Genomic DNA, 24625 nt, shown 5'->3' with positions numbered 1-24625 from the left:
CTAATTCCTTCCTTAGACACTTAGCTAGATGGGAATAGTGCCTCAAAAAACAGGGGCTTGTTTACAGAGGCAGGAGCATCAGTTCCATCAGGCTGTCATCCACCAGAAGATCCTCCACCTCCTTTGTTTTCCTCTCCCTCATCAATTTTTGAAGACTTCACTTGGAAAAGAATCCTTCTTCTCAGTGGAAGAGGAATTCTCCTCCCAATTGTCCTTGTAATAGAAGAGGGTGTCACTCTGTTGCGTGTGCACATAAATTTGGATACCAACTCTATGTAAACCATAGTATATGGATCCTAACATGGGGGATGATTGTGAAGTTTCTGAAGCCATAAATCTAGCATTCACATAAAGCAAAGTCGACAAGGGGACCTCCTTTCTTTCTCTTTTAGTGTCAAGCCCACCCTTTCTACCTCTGAAGTAAAATTGGTCTGGAAAGAGACATCAGGTGCCATGAATGGGGAGGGTGTCATTACTTTTTCCCTCAGTATTAAACGTAGAGGTATATTACAAAAACTAAAACATGAATGAAGATCATGAAAAAAATAATTTATTTTGTACAAAGTAGCTACCAGTGAGCTAAGGACAGGTGCTGTCAGGTCCCCAGCAGGAGGGACCCCACACTCAAGAGGAACAGGAGGAGCCCAGCAGCAGCTTGCACTGAACCAGCAGGCGGCCCTGCTCCAGGCTGTGGCCCTTGAGCTCCGCCTTGATGCACAGGGCCAGGCGGTGCACCTGCTCCTCCCTGAGCCCATCGAAGCAGAAGTCCTGATCCAAGACGTTCTTGTGTATGTGCTGGATCTCCGCGCTGCACGGGCACATGGTGGCCACAGGACCAGGCTGAGGCAACAGCCCATGGCCCAGGGCACCTCCTGCTGGGCTCTCAGGGCAGCAGCCAGAGGCTGAGGAGCCCGCTGCCCCCACTGTACTGGGCAGCCAGGCACATGGGCACCGCTGGAGCAGCCCATATTCATGGTGGCCTCGGCCTGCAGACACTCGGGCCACGGGCATGGCGACCCTGCTGTTGGCTCCGGGGAGGCACCGCGCTTGTCCTTATCAGCTTGTCCTTGTCATCTCTGCTGCACAAGGAGCGGGGGAGACCTGACCACAAATCCTGCGGGATCGCTGGCTGGGCCTGGAGTGGCAGGATAAGGGCTCCTGTGGGGACAGAAACCACTAAGCCTGGGCACCTGGACCCCGTGGGACAAGGTGTATCCCTCCCACAGACCCTCTGGCGGTACCCACAGGTCCACGAGCAAAACCCGGTTCAGAAAATAAATAAATATTTCATAATTATTTAATTAAATACAACATGCAGTTTCTATTATTTTTTTGCCTTGGATGTCTCTCAGGCTTTTAATGAGGTTTCATACCAAAACAGCCTCTAATTTTTTATATTACTTAATTGATGATATTGAACCTTGAATTGCATCATCTCAAAATCATAGATCTCTAACGATTATACAAATTCCAAAATAAAAGAGAGTATCATTTGGGCTGGGCATGGCTCAAGTGGTAGAGAGTCTGCCTAGCACACATGAAGCCTTGAGTTCAAACTCCAGGACTGATCAAAAGAAAAAAAAATCACAAAACACATTTTCTTTATTTTTCTAAAGAGAGAATCATCACTAACTTTTGTTTCTCACAAATATCTACCTTTGCTTCCTTAACATTCAGTACCTCATTCAGATAAGGTTCACCCTGTTGATCTCCAATATAAAGAAACTGATACATCCAAGACGTTCTTGTGTATGTGCTGGATCTCCGTGCTGCACGGGCACATTCCACTGTCCTTTCCTACAATCGTCTTGGCCAACTCAACATGAATATCCATGGGTTGCAATATATGCCTAGTTGATGGATGCTGAAATCATCATTTTCCATTTTCTCTCTTAAAAAATAATTTAAAACATTAAATAACTTTTTAAAATCAGATATTCTGCACAAAACTACTCTATTACTAGAAAATTCTTAATAGGCACATTCAATGACTATCAGCTTTTACTTCTTTCAGCATACAAGTTAAATAATCTATATTTTAATGCAGATTGACAGACGCCAAAGACTCTGATAAAAATAACTTTGGGTATTTGGAGAATATTTTATAGTGGTATCATCCTGCATTTCAAAATGAATGGGAGAAAAAGAAGGAATTTATTACCTCAATTCCAGAATTAGTGATCAAGGTGGGTGACTACAGTGAAAAGGACAGGGAACTACTTTAAGGATTTCTGTACTAAGGCAGCTGAATCTGTACTAGTTTGTAGATATACTTCTCAGATACTTAGGAAAGCAAATGTAATACTGCAGAAAGAAAGCATAAACTAACAGAATAATATTTAATAATAATAAAAAAAAAAACAGTGAGAGAAGAAACATTCCAAAAGGATTAGGACAGAGGAATTTGAACCAACTGCAACTTCCATTTGTGTCTAAGTGCTTTCATAGTTACAAGGATACAGACCATGAGTGGGCCTAGATTCAAATGGTACCAGACACCCTAATATGAATAACCACATTTCTATCTCTATCTGTAACTGTGACAGTGTTTGCACTGATAAGCTCGTTTGATTTTCTATATTGACCAGCAGGATATGTGTGTAAAATGGTCATCAGGGTTGATATACATGTGCAAACACATATAGATACATCACCAATGCTACTGAACTTAATGTCAACATCCAAACATTTGAGCACTGGTTTACCTGATCTTGTCAAGAGAAACTTCATACTCTTATTTCAACATCAAACTTATCATACACTTTATTATTTCTTCCAAACATAAATTACCAGTCTTCTGTAAGCCTGGATCTTTACTGTTAAGCTAAAAGAGAGGGGGGAAAAACTCTCAATATTTTTCTTAACAGACACATATATACATCAACGCACCATAATTGCCTTTTACTGAAATCTAAAGTGAGAACATTATCCTCAATGAATACACATTTTGCTGAATTTATTTGTAAATACTTTATTAGGAATATACTACTTCAGCACACAGCTTTACTATGTTTGAGTAACAGGTGATGAGCACATTTTGATCAATTAATCACACAGCTATCTGTCCTAAATAATCAGTCTAGAAATGCAACTATCTATCTGCTGAAGAACTAAGATGGAGGGAGGTTTTCTACCTCAAGCTCATTATGAAGCACAGGTTCCTGAATGTAATGCAGGCAGAATCATCTGCACATGTGTAATTCTCCTTCTACTCAGGCTAGCAATCATACTGAACTTTGAATAAGCCATGTCCACTGAACAATACAACCTGAGTTTACAAAGTACACTACTTTACATATACTGCTGACATCAGAATGACAGATGTTTACAGTCTAGTTGGTGCTTATGTAGACAATCAAATTCACCTGTAGCTCATCTCTCTCTAATTGTTTCCAGCTTTGTCAATGGAGCTGCTGTTATCTGCTCAAGATGCAACCCCTTGTTTGATTGAAAAAATTCAATCACTGCATTGATGGTTGTCTATAGAAGAACTATAAAATATAAAAAGGTTATACATAACTCTTTCTCCGTTATAAATTTGAATGGTTCACCTCAATTCTAAACAACTGTGGCTTTGAACTGAGGGAGGAATGCAAAGATATTTTGTCCTACTGCACCTCTCTGGGTGAGAGAACCTTGAGAAAGGAGCACCTGGAGAGGCAGCAGGTGTGTGCACATAATTACAGAAGCTGACACACTGCAGAGTAACATGTGGAAGGAAGGGAACAGACATTACTTCTACTTTGGGTCTCTGATTAGTCAGAACTCCACTTCTCAACATTAACTGGAGAAACTTACACTTTGAGGAAATAAGAAAGAAGAGGAAAGCTGCTCACTCTTACCACATACAAAACTTGAATTAAATAAATCATATTTTACAAGATGGAAAAAGTTCTGGAGATAAACATATGAACATATGAAATTCCTCACTCCTAATGATCTATCAGTCAGATTCAAACATTGACGCAAAGGGAAAATATGCAAAAAGGAACTGGAGAGGGAAGTCAGTGACCTAATTAGGAGTAGTTGATTTGGTAAACATGGATTTCTTTTTAATATATTAGATTTTTAAATTTTACATAAACAGAGATAAACAAACCTTCTGGTAGAAAAATGTCTATAGTACATGAAAAATAAAAACGTACTGCTTTGGAATAAGAAAAAATTGTTAGAAGAGTTACCTTTTAATGAATGCTAAATGTGAAAGAGGAAACGTAAGAAAATCATATGTCAGAAATACAAATTGGCTAGTGGAGTGGCTCAACTAGTAAGAGCAGTTGCCTAGCATGCATGTGGCCCTGAGTTCAAACCCCAGTACCAGCAAAAAAAAAAAATTCAAGTCATTTTAATAGAGTCATGTTCTTGCACTTAGAGCATCATAAATGACCTCCACAGGCTGAGACTAAATGATCAGAGTCTGGTGGGCAGGGCTGTCCTCCGGATTGGTTTCAAACTCAATTTTAAAGAAGGACAACGCAGTATCTCGCAATTGAAGCTGCAAGTGATGGCACAATATCTTGCTTCAGACCTATTACATATCAGTGTTCTGATTTTGCTTCTAGTTTATGACCCAGTTAAGAAAATGGAAGCAGTAAGTTCCCTTCTAATGCAATGGGTTAAATCCCAAGTTTTTCCTTTAAGAACTCCTTTGAGAGGCAGATGTCTGCCTAGTGCCTCAGCCTGGCATTCATTTACCCACAATCTGCTTTTGTTGCTGCTGTTACTGTTGTTATTAACTTCTCATCAGCCACTTGAAAAACCCAGTTTAGCCAAGCCCAGAACACTACAGAAGTTCTCATCACTGCTGTAGGCATAAAAGCTCATGTGACACAGACGACCACATGTCCCCATGTTCATGTGGTCTCCTCATCCTGTCTCCCAGTGTGCTTTCCATTCGCTAGCTTAACCTTCCTCCAGGCTCAGTTATTCTCGCCCACAACTGAGACTGCACAGCACTGTGAGATTTTTTTTAATGTCACAGCACCTTCTCACTTGAGTTATGTAATATGCTACAGAGTTCTTTAACTGTTAAGTTTCTGTATATCGTTGCTGATCAACTGCAGTATAAATGAATTGAAAAAAGAAACCAACTGTACATATGCACAGCTTTCACAGTATAGAGACTACAAATAAATTATATGATAAAGGTTGTGCAAGAAGGATGAGGGTAGAATAAATGATGAATTATACTCTTCTACTATAAAACAAAGCATAAAAGACTATCCTGGCATACACAAAGAAAAGGAATTAAAGAAGAGCTCTTACTAACATAGTTTTTAATGCTACATAACAGCCTTCATTTTTGGCCTAGAATCATAATTAGAAATAAAAACTGAAATAAGTTTTTAAACTTACCTTAGCACTTGTGTTCCTGGTCAGTGAAAAACTTGGGTGCTGAGGCCAATTGTCTGAATTTTAGTATTTCTGGCATATTTTTGTTCTCTCGGACTGTAACAGAAGTGCTTTCTGACTTCAGGATCATTAAGTGGGCAACATACTAAATACAAAAGGACAAATGAAAACTGTTAAAAGTTTAAATAACTACTTTAATAGTATCTTCTTAATTAAATATGTTGAATTACACCGTGATCCCACCAGGCATGTTGTTTCTGGTATCCATATACTCACAATAAATGAACGTTAGAAAACTCAATGATATTGCTTTTCCAAAAAGAACATTTACAAAAGATCAAAAGTTCTTCTCTCTTAAGTTTTGAAGGTGATAATGAAAAGACAACAATACATTTTGTGGCAGAAAGATTCAATTCAATAGTCTTCAGTAAAGCAAACTAAGTATTTCTGATCAATCCTGAGGAAAGAGAAAAAACACTATAAAGAGTATCTGCTTAGAGAGTCAACAACATACATATGAATCTAAAAATCTAAAAACTGTTTAAGGAGTTAACAACACACACACACACACACCCCTAAAAACTGCTGAGTCAGACACACACACACACACACACACACACACACCTAAAAACTGCTGAGTCAAGATTGTAGGTAGGACAGAGAAACACCAGGGAGATGACTCTGGAATTTGGGGATGTGTTTCACCTGGGGCATTTGAAAATTTAAGAGAGGGTAGCTCAGAGCCTGTGAAATGGGACTCACAGGGTAGAAACTGGAAAGCAGGTCCCACCAAAGAGCAAGAGCACTGGAGAAACTCCCTCTCTTCTGGCTGGGACCCTAAAGGACTAAATCCTGGGAATAAAGGTGAAGTGGAAGCAGACAGACCACAGACCTGCAGCAAGACAGCAAATCATCTCAGTTCCTAACATAAGATTATTCTGATCCCACCTGCTGGTAGCTGCAGAGCCAGCAGCTCTGTTTAATTTCCCTCTGAAATTAAAAAAGCCATCTATCATGGAGAAAGAGATTATTTCTACATTTCTCCAACAGGAAAAAAAAAAAAAAACAACCAGGACCACTGCACACAAAACCACACAGAAACAACAAAAAACAGCAAAACAACAGGAGCTCCATACATCAAGTTTTAGACCTAGAGGAAATCCAAGCTGAGACACCAGCTATGTTTATTAGGTTCAAAGCATATGTAAGTTCAAACAATCTAAGAGTCAAAGCACCCTTTAAAAAAAGAAAAACAAAGAAAACTAAGGCCTGGAGATGTAGCTCAGTGACAGAGCACTTGTCTAACATGCACGATGCCCTGGGTTCAATTCCTAGCACTAGAAAAAGAAAAAAACTGAAAGAAAACCAAGTTGATGGTCTTACTTTGAAACTATAATAATCTAGATGGGGGTGAGGGGAACGTTAGTTTAAGCATAGAAAAGAGTTCAATTAAAGAGAATCACACAGTATACCCATGCATATGGAGTCAAATTATTTCCAAGTTAATTGGTAAGGGGCTAATGTAATTCAAGAAGAAAAACACAAAAACCTTACAAAAACTGTTCAAAGAACTGAATGGGCAGAGGGAAAAAATAAAACTTGTCCTGGATGCTAAACACTAAAAGTAATTTAAGATGGATACGAGACTAAATATAAAACCTAGAACAACATAACATTTCTAGAAAGAAAACACAGGACACTATCTTTGTGATTCTGAGGTAAGCAAAAATTTATTGAACAGATCTAATGTTAGTACCAGCCATAAGAAAAACATCAAAAAGTTTTTTCTCATAAATAACCACAATTAAGGAAATCAATAGGCAAGGCACACACTGAGAAATATGTGTACACATCACAACCTCATACAACTCTACATGTACATATGACAAGACGTAAGAAGAATATGGAAAGAACTTCCACAAGAAATAAAAGGACAAACAGCTCAAGTTTTAAGTGGGCAACAAACACACTGTACTAGACGTTCCACAAGTGAACATATAGAGATGTCAGTAAGACATGAAGAAATACACACTGTTAGTCATCAGGAAACCCAAATGAAAGCTGTAGTAGAGTCCATGTCGTCCCCAACAGAATGGCTAAAAGTAGTTTGAAAATACCAAACACAGCAAGGAAGCAGGGAACGGAAATGAGTGGTAGGAATATAAAACATGACAAGCAGTTTTGGAGAGTTATTTGCCATCTTTATAAAAAGTAACACATATACCTCCCCTATGATTCAGCAATTCTGTTCCTAGATATTTACACAACAGAAATGGAAACATATGTACCCAAAAAACTTATACCAGACATATATGAAATAGAACAATAAAATGCCTTGCAAATGCTTTAAGTGGGACGGGGTGGGGGCTGGGAGGGAATGGTTGGGGTCATCTAATCAATATACACTGCAAGGGTATTCAGAATAGGGAATTAGCAACATGACTCCCCCCTGTACAATGAATATATGCTAATAAAAATGAAAAAAATTATACAAGACTGTTAACAACAGTCTTATTAACAGCCCAAACCTGAAACAGCAACAATATATACAGTAGAAGGATGGAATATTATGGTATATTTATGCAATAAAACACAATTCAAGAACTAAAAGGAAGTATCTGATGAAGCACAAAAAACGTGGATAAATATCCAAAACCTTATCTTAGAAACAAAGTATGAACAGGAAAATGTTGTAATGCTGACAAAGTGATAAAATGGTTGATTTGAAAAACAGGATAAGGAAAATGACTGGAAAAAGTCAGCAGGGAATTTTGGGGGGAGGATGGAAATGTTCCTTATCAAAATTTACCCCAAGATCAGTGACCTTTATTGTGTATAAATTCTACTTCAATCAAATTTTAAAACAGTTATAATACAATGAAAAAAAGACATTAGAGACAAGTATAAAATATCACTGAGAGAAATGGAAGAGGCAAATAAAGAGAGGTGTATGCTACATTTACAGATTAAAAGACATAAAAACATCAATTCTCCCTCAAATTAATTTCTACATTCAATAAAAACCCAATGAAAATCTTATTCTTTATATGGAAACTAACCACCTGATTCTAAAACTTAAGAAGTTTGAAGAGCCAAGAAGAGATAATGCAATCATAAAGAAGACCAGAGCTCAAGGACTTGGGCAGCTCCTTCACAGAACTAATTACAAATGTGCAGTCACAAGGACAGCACACTGCAAAGACAGACAAACGGCGAGTGTCCAGAACAGGGAGGAAAGCTCTGTGGTCGCCTGAGCAGGACTGGCCAGTGTAAAGGAAAAGGAAAGCCACAGGTGCAGCCTTGCTTCATGGAAGCCCCACACAATGCTCAAACACTGTGGATGTGCACAGGCTGCTGAAAAGTGACACACAAAGTCCATCTTGAAGGATATCTTCAGAAATATCCCTGAAAGGGTAAACCCTATTCAAATGTATCTAATAGCTGTGTGCTGGTGGCTCACACCCATAATCCTAGCTACTAGGGAGGCTGAGAGCAGGAAAATGGTGGTTCAAGGTGAGTCTAGGCAAGCAGTTCACAAGCTCCCATCCCTAAAATAACCAGGGCAAAATGTACTACAGGGGTGGCTCAAGGAGAGAGGGCCTGCTTTGCAGGCATGAAGCCAAGTTCAAACCTCAGAAGGAACAAACCAAAAAGAAAAAAAAAATTGCCTGATAATCCCTGTTAATCAACCAAAAGGTGGAAACGGTAGCAAATCCCATGGAATTACAAAATGACACCAAGGGTTAGAATCATCTTCAAAAGAAAAAAAGAGAAAGGAGTAGTTTTGTAAATTACAGAAAACAAGCAAGTTAATGTATTTGTGAATCAAATGGAACTGACATGTAACAAGCCTCCCTAAGTCCAAGAATGCCTTTTAAACACATAAGAACCTCCAAAATGAACACAAGAGATGCAGTGATGTCAAACACCTCCCACCAGAAATAATCTCCAAATTTCCACAGCACTTCATGCTGTACCTTTACCAGTACTTATCACTTAACTTTGTACAGAACCAAAAGCTCACTGTGAGCTCCTTACCTCTTTCCTCACTTTACACAGGAAGAAACTGAAGTCTAAAGTGATGAGCTGGTTTGTGCAAGGTTCTACAATTCCTTGTGACAGTACTGAGAACACAACCCATGTCTCCTGACTCCCTGGGTCAATGTGCTTAAAAGAAAACAAACAGCTTAGTCCAAAACTGTCGCGGAAAACAAAAGACAATCAACACGCAAAAAGGTCACGCCCTCACCATGTGCACAGCGTGAAACAGTGAACAGAGAATACAGAGAGCTGCTTCCTTACTTCTGACGCGGTCTTCCCGCCTGTCCCTCCCCAGGCCTTCAGAGGAGGAAGCACATCCCGCTGCTGTGCTTGCTGGGAAGATGGCGCAAGGCCTTTCTTTTCCTTTCATTTTCTGGGAGCCACTTTACTGGAAGCGCTGCAGTGCCCCAGTCCCACTCCACCTGCCCCGAAGCCTCGGGTTCCTGAAGCTGCGGCCCAGAAACGCACTTGGATCATTGAAAAGCGGGAAGCGGGCACAGCCGCATCAAGATGGCAGGTAGCATAGGACCCCAAATAGGTTGTCTTGGAGACGCAAACTGTCTCCCTCCTCTGACATCACTCTTAGTTAATTCACAAGCCTCTTCCTTTCACTTTCTACCCATTATGGAAATAAAGGTCAACCTTTTCTTTTCTTGAACTGTGTTACCTGTTATTTATATACAGCGTTGCCATGCTGTCCCTGATCTGTCTGCCTGGGAAGACATTCAAAGCAGAGCTTTTAAGGCTGGTGAAATTGAACCTCCCACTGACAAACCGATTCTCTCTTTACAGAACTGGAGGCTTTTTTTTCTAAGATATATTTTCCCAAATATTTTTCAAAACGCTGTTGACAATGAACTTCTCAGACATGCGAAGATTATTTACAGCCAGAAACACCAATAGCACCCTAAAGTACAGCCCTAGATGAGAAAGAAATCAAATGCATATGCTAACTAATGACGAACATTTTAGAAATTATCATTCTTGCCTGTGACATGGCTCACGCCTGTAATCCTAGCTACACAGGACACAGCGATCAGAAAGATCCCATTTCCAAGCCAGCCCCTGGCAAATTGTTCTGGAGATGCTATTTTGAAAACTCCCATCACATAAGAGGGCTGGCAGAGTGACTCAAATGGTAGAGCACCTGCCTAGCAAGTAAGGTCTTGGGTTCAAACCCCAGTGCCTCAGGAAAAAAAAAATTATCATTCTTACTTTCATTCTGGTTTAAGAACAAGAAAAAGGACAACAAAACCAGTTACAAAACTAAATTTCAATGGGGGATAGAAGAATAATGAAAATGGATGAGCAAAATATTTCTATTAAAAACAACTCAAGGACTGGTGAAGTAGCTAAAGTGATAGAGGGCCTATCAAGTGCAAAGCCCCGAATTCAAACCCAGTACTGCCAAAAAAGAAAAAGTGAAAATTAGAAGACATTTTTATTTAAGTAACAATTCATCACACTTTAAAAAATTCTCTTCATCATTTGGTAGTACTGGGATTGATCTCAGGGCCTCATGCTTGCTGGGAAGTGCTCTAACATTTGAGTGACACCTCAGTCCTTTTTTGCTTTTTTTTTTTTTTTTCTTGTTTCAGATAAGGTCTTGAGCTTTTACCTGGGACAGCATTGGACTACCCCCTGAGTAGCTGGGATTACAGAGTGACCCACCACGTTCAGCACCCCCACATACACTGGAGAAAGCTAAGTAGAAGCCATGACATCTATGAAAACTAAGTTAAGTAAGAGGCAGAAGTCCATAGCACGGTATGAGTGGCAGAGGGAAGCTTAAAGAGAAACTGGTTAACCCAGCACCCTCCTTTGATATATGGAAACACTACATACCTGAAAGAACTAAGGGACTTGCCCAGTGCCCTTCAAATAAGTGACAGGCCTAAAATACAAATGACCTGGGTTTTCTAGTACTCCACACTCAATTGCATTGAATGAGAAATGTAAGTCAGAACATTGGTGTTGTATTCATTCCTTATAAACTCTCTTCTTACTTTTACACTCACGCTCCTATGTATTACTTTTGTAAATCTACTTTTTTCTTATTTTTTGACTGACACATAACTGTACATTTTTACTAGGTACAATGAAATGTGATGATGTGGTTCATGTACACATTGGGTAATGATCGACACGGGGTAATTATGCATATCGGCCATTTTCAACTTTTATCATTTCTACAATAAGTATTCAGAGTGCTCTCTTCTAGCTATTTGGTTCTACAATGCATAAATGATAGCTATATTCACCCCACTATGCCCTAGGACACTGGAACTTATGCTTCTCAAACACTGAGCCCATCATGTAGCTTTTCCCCATTCCTCCTTCCCAATATATGTCTGCTTCTCAGTGTTCAATTTCCCTTAGCTCTGAGAGCATCTCCCAGCCTCAAAGTGCTGTGTAATCTCATGTTCCCTGTCACAGAATCATGTGCAGCTTTACTACTGGATGTTGCTATGGCTACCACAGTCCTCCTCTGGGTAGATTTGTGAGGTCCAGCCTGACTCTGGAATACCATTGTCCCAGGACTGGGTGGCTCATGCTTCCGTGTTAAGTGAGACACGAGGCTTATTTTCATCACAGGATACCAGGGACACCATAGAACATATCAACAGTTTTGAGGGAATATTGTACAGGAAATACTTCTGAGAGGTCAGGACATCCTTAGTGGTGCTAACTGAGAGGCCAGTCAGCCCCTTAGGACAGTCACCACTCATTGGAACAATGCTAACTTCAACACAAAACCACAACAACAAAGAACAATGAGCAAATACCAAACACCAACACCATGAACACACTCCAGCAGGTCACCAAAGAAGCTCCCTGCTCAATATGAGCAGAAATCCAGCCCAGGCCACCTCCTTGTAGACATGGCTGTTAATCCATCACAATGGTCCTTCTGAGGTCAGAGCAAGAACCGACCAATCAGGGCTGGGTACACAGCACAGCGGTTGGGCCTCAAGTACCTTTGGCAGTTTAATTTTAAAGGGCTCCACCAGTTTTTGCCATGGCTTGGTAATAGACACTGTCATTTACTCACTTAGAAATTAAAGTCAGTGTCATGATTCAGTGGCTTCTCATTTCCAATCTGAAGGTTTGTTAAAAATTTGATGTCCTACATCTCATCCTATCTACACTCAAGGTAATCAATTCCTTTCCCTTTAAACCTAGAGGGATTGGATTGGTGTCCCTAAAGGATGGTAGCCCTTTGTGCACATGTGATACTATTACAAAATACTTTGCCCTAAGGCACCATGGGGCATATTATCCACATATATGAGCCTGGGAGAGAGAGGGCTTTGCTGTGATTTTCCCAAAAGGTCCTCCTCAGATTTCTCATCAGAAGTCTTGCACCCAGAAGGCAGTGGGCTGATGCATGCAAAGTGGTAAACCACCAACCAAGACTCCCAAATGCAGAGAAAGCATCCTTTTGATGGAAGGGAAAGACGGAGGCATTTCTGTATGTGCGTGTCCCTTTGTGCTGCTGTAACCAAATACCTACATAGTGTAGTTTATAAACAGCTGACCTTTATTTCTCAATGTTTGGAGGCTTGAAAGTTCAAGATTAGGCCCCAGGAAATTCAGTGTGTGGAAAGGGCTTGCTTTCTTTCTGTAATGTACTAGCCTTTGACTGTGTCCACACAAAGTGGAATAGCTATCAACAGTGTTCAAAAGAACACAATATAGCAGACATATTTGCATCTACCATCCCAATTTAACAAGTGAGATTTTACTTTATTCGCTGCAGCTCTCTCCTCTTTCTCCTCCTCATCCTCTTCATCCTTCTTTGGAAACATTTCTCCTGGAATATCCCTGGCTGGCCCTAAACTCTTGATCTTCAAAAAAACAAAAAACAAAACAAAACAAAAAAACCTCTCCCAGTATATTAACAACGGCTAACTGTGAGCCAGCACTTGCTACCTGCTTAGTATATTCTATATATCTTGTGAATGTGTGTGAATGTGTGTGTGTGTGTGTGTGTGTGTAAGTGTGTGTGAGTGTGTGTGTGTGTGTGTGTGTGTGTGTGTGTGTGTGTGTGTGTTACTGGGTTAGAACTCAGGACCTCACACATGCTAGGCAGGCACGCTACCCCTTGATGCACTCTGCCAGGCACCACTAATCTTTTTAACTACCACAATTATTCTATCTGGTCTGTATTACTATGTTCATTTACCAATGGACTCACACAGGCTAGTGAACCAGAGTAACAACTTCTCAGGGTGGTCTCTGATGTGCTCTTCATCATTTTAACCAAGGTCTTTCTGCTCTCACAGAGCTAAGTCATCTCGTCTCTTGAGAAACGTTGAGTCAGAGTACATGCACAAGTATGTAATTCGTTAATTATTCTCCCACAGATTTAGAAATAGATGTGTAGGTAAAGAAGCTAAGCCGGGAACAGTGGCTCATGCCCGTAAATCTAGGTGTTCAAGAGCAGAGATCTGGAAGATCACAGTTCCAGACCAGTCTGAGCAAAAAAGTTAGCGAGGCTCCATCTCAACCAATAAAAGCTAGACATTGGTATTTCATGCCTGTCATCCCAGCTACACAGGAATCTTAAATAGGAAAACGGAGGTCCTGACCCACTCATGCATAAACATGAGGATCTATTAGAATAATAACGACATCAAAAAGATCTGTGAATGTGGCTCAAGTGGTAGAACACCTGCCTAGCAGCAAGGGTGAGGCACTGAGTTCAAACCCCAGTACTACAACAACAACAACAAAACCATCTCGTCAAGGTCATGGTAAACTCAGAAACAGTCTCCAATCTTGCCTTTTGTATTTAATTTTACTAAATTAAACATAAAATAGTGTTCTAAGGTCTTTTCTTACTCCTGCCTCAGTCAGATGGGATTCAAACATGTCATCTTTATTTCCTTCTTCTTCTGATGGGTGATCACATCCTAGACAGACCTGCCAATCCTGGTGACTGGAATCCAGGGAGACTGAGTACGTGCTGCTTTTGAGTGAATGAATGAAGATTTGTTCTCTTTCATCATAATAAATGTGACATTTGACATTATTCACATCTGGATCCATGCTAACCACCTCACAACAACTATCTTATTTTATCTACAGCACACCTATAGGTGGATGTTATCATCAATTTTACATTTGAGTCTCAGAAAAACTAAGTGACTTACAGTGAGCTATCATTCTGGAATCAAAATCAGATATGATTTTAGACCCAATTTTCTTAACCACTCTATCCAACGTTCCTACTATCTTACCGATCCTAATGCTTCTGTGTATTTGGCATTTGCTATGTTACAGGCATGGTGCATCATATTATATGTTATTATGTTAATCTCCTAAACAATTCATTGATTGCCTGTTTGCAGGTATTACCCACCCCCGAGCTCCCATCAATTTGTGACCATTGATAATTTACTTCATCTCAGAAACTCAGTTTTTCATCTATCCAACAAGGATGATCAGAATTTGCAGGGTTTATGGGACAATTTTGGAAACTGTAAATCATCTAGAACAGAGCCTATGTGTTCTGGAAAGGAAATACATGTACTGAAGTCTATACTGAAGTCACGTTTGTATGAATCCAGTTTATTGCATTCAACATTACTTGGAGAAACAATTAATTTGCAAAACATCATCATCTTCGAGATGCTGTACACCAAACCCTAAACCAAAATTCCTCAGATCTTCTTAATCCTGAGCTAGATGAAGGAAACTACTTAACAGGATGAAAAGAAGATTTCAAAAGAAAGGAAAGGATCTGTAAGGGGCACCACGTGCAAAGGCTAGACAATGTCTAGGTGCCTCCAAAGGATGATGCACAGCCCACTTGTTTGAAGGGGAGAATTTTTCCAAACAAAAACCAGCACACAGTTTAAGTAGGTTTTTTTGAGGCATATAAGACATATAATAAAGTGTCCTAATCTTAAGTGTACACTAAGTGATCTTTTTCACATATGATACTGTAACTACACCTGCAGGCCGAGGCCACCTTGATCTGGGCCGTACTGGCAGGGTCCCTGCGCCTGGCCGCCCTGCACAGTCCTTTAACTATTCTGGGGAGATTGGGAAACTAGAGAAGAAGAGAAAAATGAGACAAAACTCTGGGAGACCTGTTTTCACAGTCAGATTGGTGGGAATGTTAGAGGAATGAGCCACAAAACTGCATGTGAGAAGGAAATTATGTCATCAAAGTGTGTTTTTCTACATTTCAAGAGTAATTCCTTACAAAGTGAAATTAGCTAATTTTTGCAGTGCCTCACACGGATTAAATATGCCATAATATTCAACTTGAAATGAAAAATACACATATATATGTACATATAATTCATCCTATAAAATGTTTCTGTTAGGGGAAGAGTTTCCATAAAACTGAAAAAAATATGTGGAGCTTTTCTTTAAAAGAAAAAAAAAGCTACATAATGGGGGATGAATTTAAAGTATGATAAAATAAAGAAGTCACCATTGTGTATTTTTCTGTGTGAATAATGGAATTCTTCACAGATAGATCGGACTTGTATTGTAAACTATTATATGCAAGACAGTTTCATAGCTATACATTTTAGAAGTGTTTTCACAGAACACAGTTTTAGCAGAATTTCTTTTGTTTAGTGAGACTTTCTTTTCCATGGCCCAAGATACAAAGCCGACAAGATAAATCTACCAAGTGAAGTTATTTGGGGCTACATTAAGTATTCTGATGACACTGATGACATGTCTCTTGTTTGCCAACAGAAGTAGAGGACCTTGTGTGTTGTGTTCCCACCCTGCCCAGTGCCAGTTCAAGTGCTCAGTGGGATGGGCTGGGTGAAGACCAGCTGTGGGTGGCTGTTAAATTACAAATGAGCTGCCATCCCAAGGCAGCTTCTGGAGACTGTTTTTGCCCAACATCATATTATGTGTGGTGATTTTATTTCCAGGCCAGCCTCAAAATGCAGGTCACTTAAATTTCAAATATCCCCCTCTGTCTTTGCCTGACACATTCAAACACCAATGCATTTTTATAGGAGACTGAGCTGTTTTAGAAAAGCCTATAGTCAGTGTCACAGTCTGTGGTCATGGTGCCTCCAGAGCCACTTCTGTCATTCTTGAGGAAACGGGTGTGTGGCACTCCTCAATGAGTTTGTCCTGGGAGTGCACACAAGGCAATTTTGATCTTTCCATTTTTACTAAGTGTGTTATGCTAACCATTTCTTCTTTCTTTCCTTTCCTTCTTTTGCATGAAAAGTTTGTGGGGGACAGCCCAGGCACACATATGTGATGAAAGGAGGTCCTGAAATAGCAATTTCTATGGTCAATATTCCACATCAATGTGACCACACTGAAGTACTCCCAGTTAACTGTAAAGCATTATTTCCAGGTGTGTCCATGAGGGTGTTTCTATGACAGAAAAGCATTGAAACAAGACCATGTGGAGAAGTTCTGCACTCAAAAACATAGGCAGACATTATTGAATCCATTGAGGGTCTGAGAAAAACAAGAAAAGCAGGAGACAGACAACTTCAATCTTTCTCCTTGTGCAAAGCCATCTGTTTTCACCTGCCCCATGCATGAGGTCTCAGGCCTGGGATTGCAGCTATGCTTCCTAGTCTTCAGCTTGCAGGACAAAGATCCTGGGGCTTCTTAGCCTCCACATGCACGTGTGTCACTCCTGCCCAACAAATCTCTCTCTCCCTCTCTCTCTCTCTCTCTCTCTCTCTCTCTCTCTCCATATACATGTATACATATATATATACATATATATATATATATATATATATATATTAACGGAACCATTTGTCAGGAGAACCCAAACTAATAAATATTCTTCTGGATTGCAGAAGAAACTCAAATTTATTGTATCTACCAGATATTTTCTAACAGAGGTAGGGGTAAAGATGGTGGGGAAGAAGGAGCAGGATCGAGTCAGGGAAGAGGAACAGGATGGCATCAAGATGAGGAGCAGGATGGAGGAGCGGGATGGAGTCAGGGAGGAGCAGGATGGAGGAGCAGGATGGAGGCAGGGGTGGAAGAGCAGGATGGAGTTGCAGAACTAAGTCGGGGTAGAGAGGAGGTAGGGAGGTTTTGTTGCTGTGTACTCAGTACTGTATGGAGTGCAGAAGCAGGGCACGGAGAGGAAAACTGGGACTTGGCCTTCAGCATAGTTTCCCTTCCTGCCATTGGGACTGTCCAAGAGGACAGGTGTTGGAAACCCCAAAATGTCTCAGAAGTTGACACTGTAAAGAAAAAGACAGAAGTTTGGTGTCAGTGGCTCACACTTGTAATCCTAGCTACTTGGGGGACTGAGATCAGGAGGATCATGATTCTAATATCATGATTCCATGATGTGAGAAAGTTTTCGTCTCACAGCAATGGAAAAAAGCTGGTCATGGTGTATTGGGCCTGTTGTCCCAGCTATGGTTTGAGGTGGAAATAAGAGGATTATGGTGCAGGTTGGCCTGGGGACAAAGCAAACCCTATCTCCAAAGTAACCAGAACAAAAAGGGTTGGAAGTGAGGCTCAACTGGTAGAGCACCTGCCTAGAAAATGTGAAGTCCTAAGTTTAAACCCCAAACCCCAGCATCACCACACACACACACACACACACACACACACACACACACACACACACAAAAATAAATAAATGAAGACAAAGAGAACTCCTCATAGAATTTTGAGGAGGAATAAGAAATTCCTCTATCACTTTTTCTGGAAACAGTGTGTGCACACTCACCTGGATTTCATAGGCACCCAGGAGAATCTGTGTCTTTTTTTGTATTCCACACTTGTATGCCAAGTGTATACTTTAGTATACCACATCCTTCTTTAAATCATATTTCTTTATAGAGGTTATTAAATAGTTCCTCAGCTACTTGTTTGATAAATCTGAGTTTTCCTCCACCAGTTGAAATGGGCTGTGTTTTCTTGGTTCATCTGAGCTAGGGCAATATTCAACAAATCATACCAGTAAAGCAGTGGAAGTGTAGAAATCTTGTGTGCTTTATGTAATTGTTAGTGTTTGAACAACCCATATACACCTCTATTCTGGGATGAGCAGGATAAATTCAGGGTTATATTTGATGACTTCGTTTGATAGGATTCCATAGGATATCTGTATTAAAAATAAAGGTAAGGAAAGGAATTTTGAAAAAAGATAATGTGGGTCTCCCTCCTGATGACAAGAACACAAAAAGAGAAGAAGATGAAGTAGAGTTGAGCCAATGTGATTCTTTGTTGTGGGTGGGGTCATTCTCCCTGTGGGACTGAGGGTGGCTTTTCCTACTAGAGAGCAGCCCTGCTAGGCTGGCAGGCAAACAACAGAAGGACTTCTGGAAGCTCACAGAAAGGTTTGCTGTTGTCCGCACTGGCCACTTCTTCCAGAATTGCTGTGGATATAAAATAGAAGTATAGTTTGCACATGGGAGTAGTCACGTAGGAGCTTATTCTTTTTAGGACTTTTGAGATAATAGGATGGTGCTAATTAAGTTGTTTTGTGCTCCAGTGAATTCCTCTGCTTCTGAGGTGTGTTGTCAAGGTGATTTTGCAGGTGCCTAATGCCATTGAGTATTAATGCCCTTAGGGTCATTTCTGTTGATCTATTAGAATAGTCAGGAATGAGTAATGTTTTCTTTGAGCACATAGGGCAGCCATCTTCATTTTTCTCATAAGAACTACATCATCACAAGCATTTTAAGTGTATGATCCTAGGAGGACATCAGTGTTCAGCTTACAAACACAATCAATGCAGATGCAGTGACTGCACAGGTAAGAAAGGTGGAGAAACAAACTCAGCTGGCCATGCCACCCACTCTGTCTCAGATTACACTTGGATGAGACCATGGAGGCAGGGTCAGTTCCTATGGTGGCTGTTTACCTTGCATCTGTTTTCCTGTCACCACAACCCAAGGTGAACATTCAACCTCACAATGTGCCTCCTTCAGTTGTAAGGTTTGGGAGTGTGTGGGACCTCAGGAACAGTCTATCATGTTATAGATGAGAAATAAAGGTCATAGCTCAGGGTCACAGTGGGTCATGATTCCCACGAGTGCTTGTGGAAGAGGAAGTCAGCCTCATGGGCACCACTTCTCCACAGCATCCTTGTGATCATGGCAGTCTAACACAGGCTTAGCCATTGTTGAAGAAATCAGAAACTGATGCAGACTTGCTCAAATTCATCTTCATGTTATTTATTTATTTTTAATAAACAAATAAAAATTGAAAATATTTATAGTATATAACATGATTTGATGGCTGTATACATGGTTAACATTGGAATGGTTCAGGTGAATTAATTAATAGGTGTGTTACCCCTCATACTTTCTAGTGATGAGAATGTTTAAAACCTGTTCCCTTTAGCAAGTTTAAATATCTCTACACTATATTGTTAGTAATACTTATCATGATGGGAGACAGATGTCTTGAACTTAGTCCTCCTTATAACTGAACTTTGACCAACACCTCTCCATGTCCCAGCCCCTGGGAGCTAGTCATCACTTCACAGTGAGTTTGACTCTTTCAGATTCCATGTATAAGTGAGAGCATGTGGTATTTATGTTTCAGGGCTTGGCTTATCTCATTTAACCTAGTGTCATCTGTGTTTGTCTACGTCATCACAAGTCAGTTATCTGCATATTTCTGAGCTGTTCCTACCCTTATCCTCCACCCCCAACATTACACATAGAAAAGAACCAGAAACACTTGTTGTTTTGGGCAGTAGCAAGAATGCCAGGTACAATAGTTACTGTAACTGTGGATGGATTGCCGCAGATGCCCTTTGGACACTTGCTTAGGGGCCTGAAGAGTAGTTTGGCAACTTGCCTGTAGGCACCAAATGATCCCATACCTAATGAAACCTGTCTGTCAGCAAGACCCTGACCAGGCCTGTGAATCTTCATCCAGACTTCGTACTGCCCTTCACCACCCCAAGTCCTCTCATAGAGATCCACCACTAAGGTGTGACTCTCTTCTCCTGGTTTCTCTCTTCTCATTCTACTCCTCCTCTTCCCTTTCCTCCTCCCACACCCCTTTTCTTTTTTTCCCTCCATCAGCATCACATTAGAAGCTAAACTTTATGAACAGTAAAGTAAGGCACTTGCAACACTATCTCATTTATGCTGAGAATAATTCTGTGAGGCTGTGCAAGGCACACAAAGAGTAAATAACAGAGCTGGGATTTAAACATAAGCATTTGAGTTCAGTGCCATTGTCTTAATCACAACCTTATTCTGACTCTTCAAGACAGTCTTTGCATCAGGAACATCATCTTAGTAGTGAGTAATATTGGGGGAATTCAATACTAAGTTGGCATGACTTACATTAAATCATGAGGGAGACATCTGAAGGAGGTTTACACGAAATGAAAACACACTTACATATTTCAGTCATACTAACTTTTACAGTCATAGTTGTTTTTGATTACTGAAAAGTGTAGTAAAATCAATCATTTAAATATATAATCAAGTCCTTTTAAAAATGCACTCATGGTGACTGGTGTGTTGGTAAACCCCTATAATCTAGCACTTGGGAAACTGAGGCAGAAGAATCATGAGTTTGAGAGCAGCCTGGGTTACATAGCAAGTTCTAGGCTAGCCTGGGCTACATAGCAGGACCTTGTCTCAAAAAAACCAATGGTGGGATTCAGCTCAATAGAGTGCTTGCTTAGCATGCATGTCCTCAGAACTCCACCCCCAAATGCACTGTATCCTCTGTCTTACTTTTGGATTTGGAGTGAATTCCTCCTCCCCCTCCCAGATGTTACCAGCATCACAGGAACAGTGAAGGTAACAGTCAGATCCCAGCTCTTAGAATAGGTCATGTGCAGATGCTCAGGTAGCTCACAGATGCCTAACCTAACCGCCCTTGAGTCCAGGCATGTCACAGTTAGAGCTCAACCCTGCATCTGAAACACTATCCTTGATTGGTTTTCTGGGCCCTGTCTCTTCTATATCCTTACTCTACTGTTTGCCTCAGGAGAAGGTGGGTACATGTTTCCCTGTGACCAAAACTTCTGAGAATCCTGGTCCTGCTGCATGGTATCCAAAGCCTTTGTCATTCTCCAGCTTTGCAGGCTGGTCCCCTCTGCCACTGATAGTGTCACTGTGCACTTTGTTTCCCAGAAGAGCTCCCTCAGTGTGACTGTGGACTCCACTCAGCTTTCGCAGCCCTCCTTGCTGTCCCTCCCCTGCTGGTCCTCTTCTGCAGTCAGCAGCAGAGCCTCATCTGGATTGCAGCATCCACTTCTGGAGGGTCTATTGATATCTGAATCCTGTCCCTCTTCATTCATATGATGAAGCCTGGCTGTTTTGGAAATAGGGTCTTTAAAGAGATTGCTGAGCTATAATGAGGTCTTTGGGGTGGCCCTAATCCAGTATAACAGGTGTCCTTATAAGAAAAAGAGGTTGGGACACAGACAACACAGAGGGCCACCATATGAGAACATGGCATGAAAGTAGCTGCCTGCAATCCAAGGAGAAAGATCTCAGGAGAAAAAAACCCTGCAGTTACCGTCACCTTAGACATTGGCCTCCCAATTGTGAGATAACAAATTTCCACTCCTTAAGCTACCCATCCTGTGTCATACTGTTATATCAATTTAAATGACTAAAGCAAGGTTTCTCAGAACAGATTCTGGAGGCTGTAGTGATACAGTCCTCTTTTACCATGACCTTCATTTTTTCAGAACACTCAGACACTCAGAGTAGATGAGGAAGGTCCAGACCTGAAAATGGTCAGGCAGAAACTCACACCATGTCTAGACCAGCTGCTTTTTTTCAAGGTCAAGTTCTGCCAACTTTTTGTGCCCCTCTTCCTGCTTCTTCTAGACTTTCTCTACTTTTCTCCAGTCCCTTTCTTCTCAGCCATCTCTCCTTCCTCATTCTCTTTCTACTGGATTATTTTCACTAGGATTAATACATATTTTAACATCTTCTATCCTAAAAAAGAAAAAGCCAGAAAAAACTCTCTTAGGACTCCCTCACTTTCAAGGGACTCTCTTCCCATTCATATCTGGGCATCTTGAGTTTCAATATCCACTCATCGCTGCTGTCTTGAACATGGTCTGTCATTCAAGATTCATGTGGTGGAAGCTAGATCCCCAAAGTGCTATGAGGATGTGCTGTGGAGCCTTTTAAGTGGTGGGACTAGCAGGTGTGCAGGGGTGTCATCAGGTTAATTGGGAGTGTCTCTTAGAATAGCTAAAGTATTTCTGTTGAGACCCTGGTGAGCTCTTTGTGAGAGGTTTGTTGTAAAAGCCTGAGCCTGGTCCAACTGCTCTCTGGCTTTCTATTTGGTGATGTGCTCTCACTTCCACTCCCACTCTGCCATTTCTCATGAGGCCTTTGAGTGATCCTGTACCATACTGCTTGGACTTTCAGCCACCAAAACCAGGAACAAAAGGAATCTTTTTTTTTTAAAGACAGGGTCTTAGCTGGGCATTGGTGGCTCAAAGTTGTAATCTTAGCTACTCAAGAGGCAGAGATCAGGAGGATCTCGGTTGGAAGCCAGCATGGGTAATAGTTCATGAGACCCTATCTTGGAAAAAAACATCACAAAAAAGGGCTGGCTGAGTGGCTCAAGGTGTAGGCTCTGAGTTCAAATGCCATTACTGCCAAAAAAAAAAGACAGGGTCTTATTATGTAGCCCAGGCTGGCCTGGAACTTCTGGTCCTCCTGCCTAGGCTTCCCAAGTGCTGAGGTGCTGGGATTAAAGGTGTATATCACTACCCTGACTCAATAAACCTATTTTCTATATATAATTAACTTGCCTCAGATATTTTGTTGGAGTTACACAAAATGGACTAATACATTCAACAATTACCAGTCAACCCAGCACAGTCCGGCTAAATCTCCAGTGACCTTCAACTTGCTAAATGTAGAGAAAGATCTTTGGTTAAACTCATACAGTTTTTGGACAGAATTCTACCTCATGTTCCACTCCCTATTCTTTGACGTAGTTACTTCCCTTAGCTTCCCTTGCTTTCATTGTCCTGATTTTGCTCCGATATGTCTGACCACTAATGAGAATCCTTAGCACCCCTATTCTACAGTGTTCAAATGTTAAGTTTCTAAGGCTCAGGTGGAAAATTTCTCTTTTTCACCTCTCTCCATCTGTCTATCCTGAAAGCAATCTCGCTCACCCTTAGGCTTCAGACCTGTCTGTCTTAGAAGTCAGCAAATCCCAAGTGTATATCTCCAGATGGGGTCTCTTCTCCGCTTATATTTAATTGTCTACTCAACAGCTCTATTTGCACACTTTACATGCACTGAAACTCAGTATGTTCAAAACTAAACTGACTTTGTCTCTCAGACCTGCTTCTCGTCTATTTTGCTCTATAGTAACAAATGACACTACCTTTTACTCCATTTCTTGTGTCAAACTTGGCAATTCATGCTAGTTGCTTGCTTCCCACTCATCCCTAACTCTGTATGTAATGAATTACAAGTCCTGACTATTCATTCATTAGCTAATTATTGAGGGTCAACTACTGACAGAAATTTTTTTATGTACTGGAGATATAGTCTAGAACAGAAAAGACAAAAATTCCCTGTGCTCTGTGAAGCTTTTACATTTTACCTTATTGTTATTATTTGGGTTTTCTTTAATGGTGGTACTGGGGTTTCAGGGCTTCACAGTAGCTAGGCAGGTGCTCTATAGCTTGAGCCATGTCTCCAGGCCAATTAATTGATTAATTATTATTATTATTATTATTATTATTATTTTGCAGTACTGGGGTTTGAATTCGGGGCTTTGTGATGGTGGGTCAGGTGCTCTACCCCTTGAACCATGCCTCCAGCCCTCATTTTAGTTTTTGAAACAGGGTGTCACTATGAAGCTTGTAACTCAGGCTGCACTGTGTACCCCAGGCTGGCCTTGAACTCATGATCCTCCTATCCCAAGCTTCCCAAGTGCATATTCAGGCATATACCACCACACCCAGCCTTAACTTTTATTTTAATAATATGTTACATGATCCTAACATTTTTTTCTGGTAATAACAGACATGTGTTCAATAAATATTAGCCTCATTATAATACTTACAATGAAGGAGGTGATTGATCATTCTTACTATGCTTGATCATAGTTATTTACTCTGGGTAAGTAATTATGTTGTTTAAAGAGTAACTAAGTTGAACGATCTTGAATTTGTTTCCAATTACAAAAATTGAAATTTGGTGGTTGCAGCTCAAGTTGTAGAGTGCTTGCCTAATAAATTCAAGGTCTTGAGTTCAATCCCCAGTACCAAGATAAAAAAATAAGAGGACTGGAAACT

General features: G+C 40.6%; 1 protein-coding gene across 1 annotated transcript; it reads right to left on the bottom strand.

The window, feature by feature from the left end:
- Positions 1-624: 624 nt before the first annotated feature.
- LOC141411372 (C2 calcium-dependent domain-containing protein 4A-like) lies at positions 625-1108 on the bottom strand. The gene has a single exon (XM_074042859.1). It carries the CDS (start codon positions 1009-1011, stop codon positions 625-627), a length of 387 nt encoding a protein of 128 aa, XP_073898960.1. The 5' UTR covers positions 1012-1108.
- Between the last annotated feature and the right edge of the window lie 23517 nt (positions 1109-24625).

The sequence above is a fragment of the Castor canadensis genome, chromosome 10 (assembly GCF_047511655.1).
Source record: "Castor canadensis chromosome 10, mCasCan1.hap1v2, whole genome shotgun sequence".
NCBI classification, from domain to species: domain Eukaryota; kingdom Metazoa; phylum Chordata; class Mammalia; order Rodentia; family Castoridae; genus Castor; species Castor canadensis.
This window is presented reverse-complemented; position numbering and strand designations above follow the sequence as displayed.

Bases quoted from the DNA above. Each gene is read 5' to 3' on its own strand.
- LOC141411372 (XM_074042859.1), bottom strand. From the start codon at position 1,011: ATGCCCGTGGCCCGAGTGTCTGCAGGCCGAGGCCACCATGAATATGGG.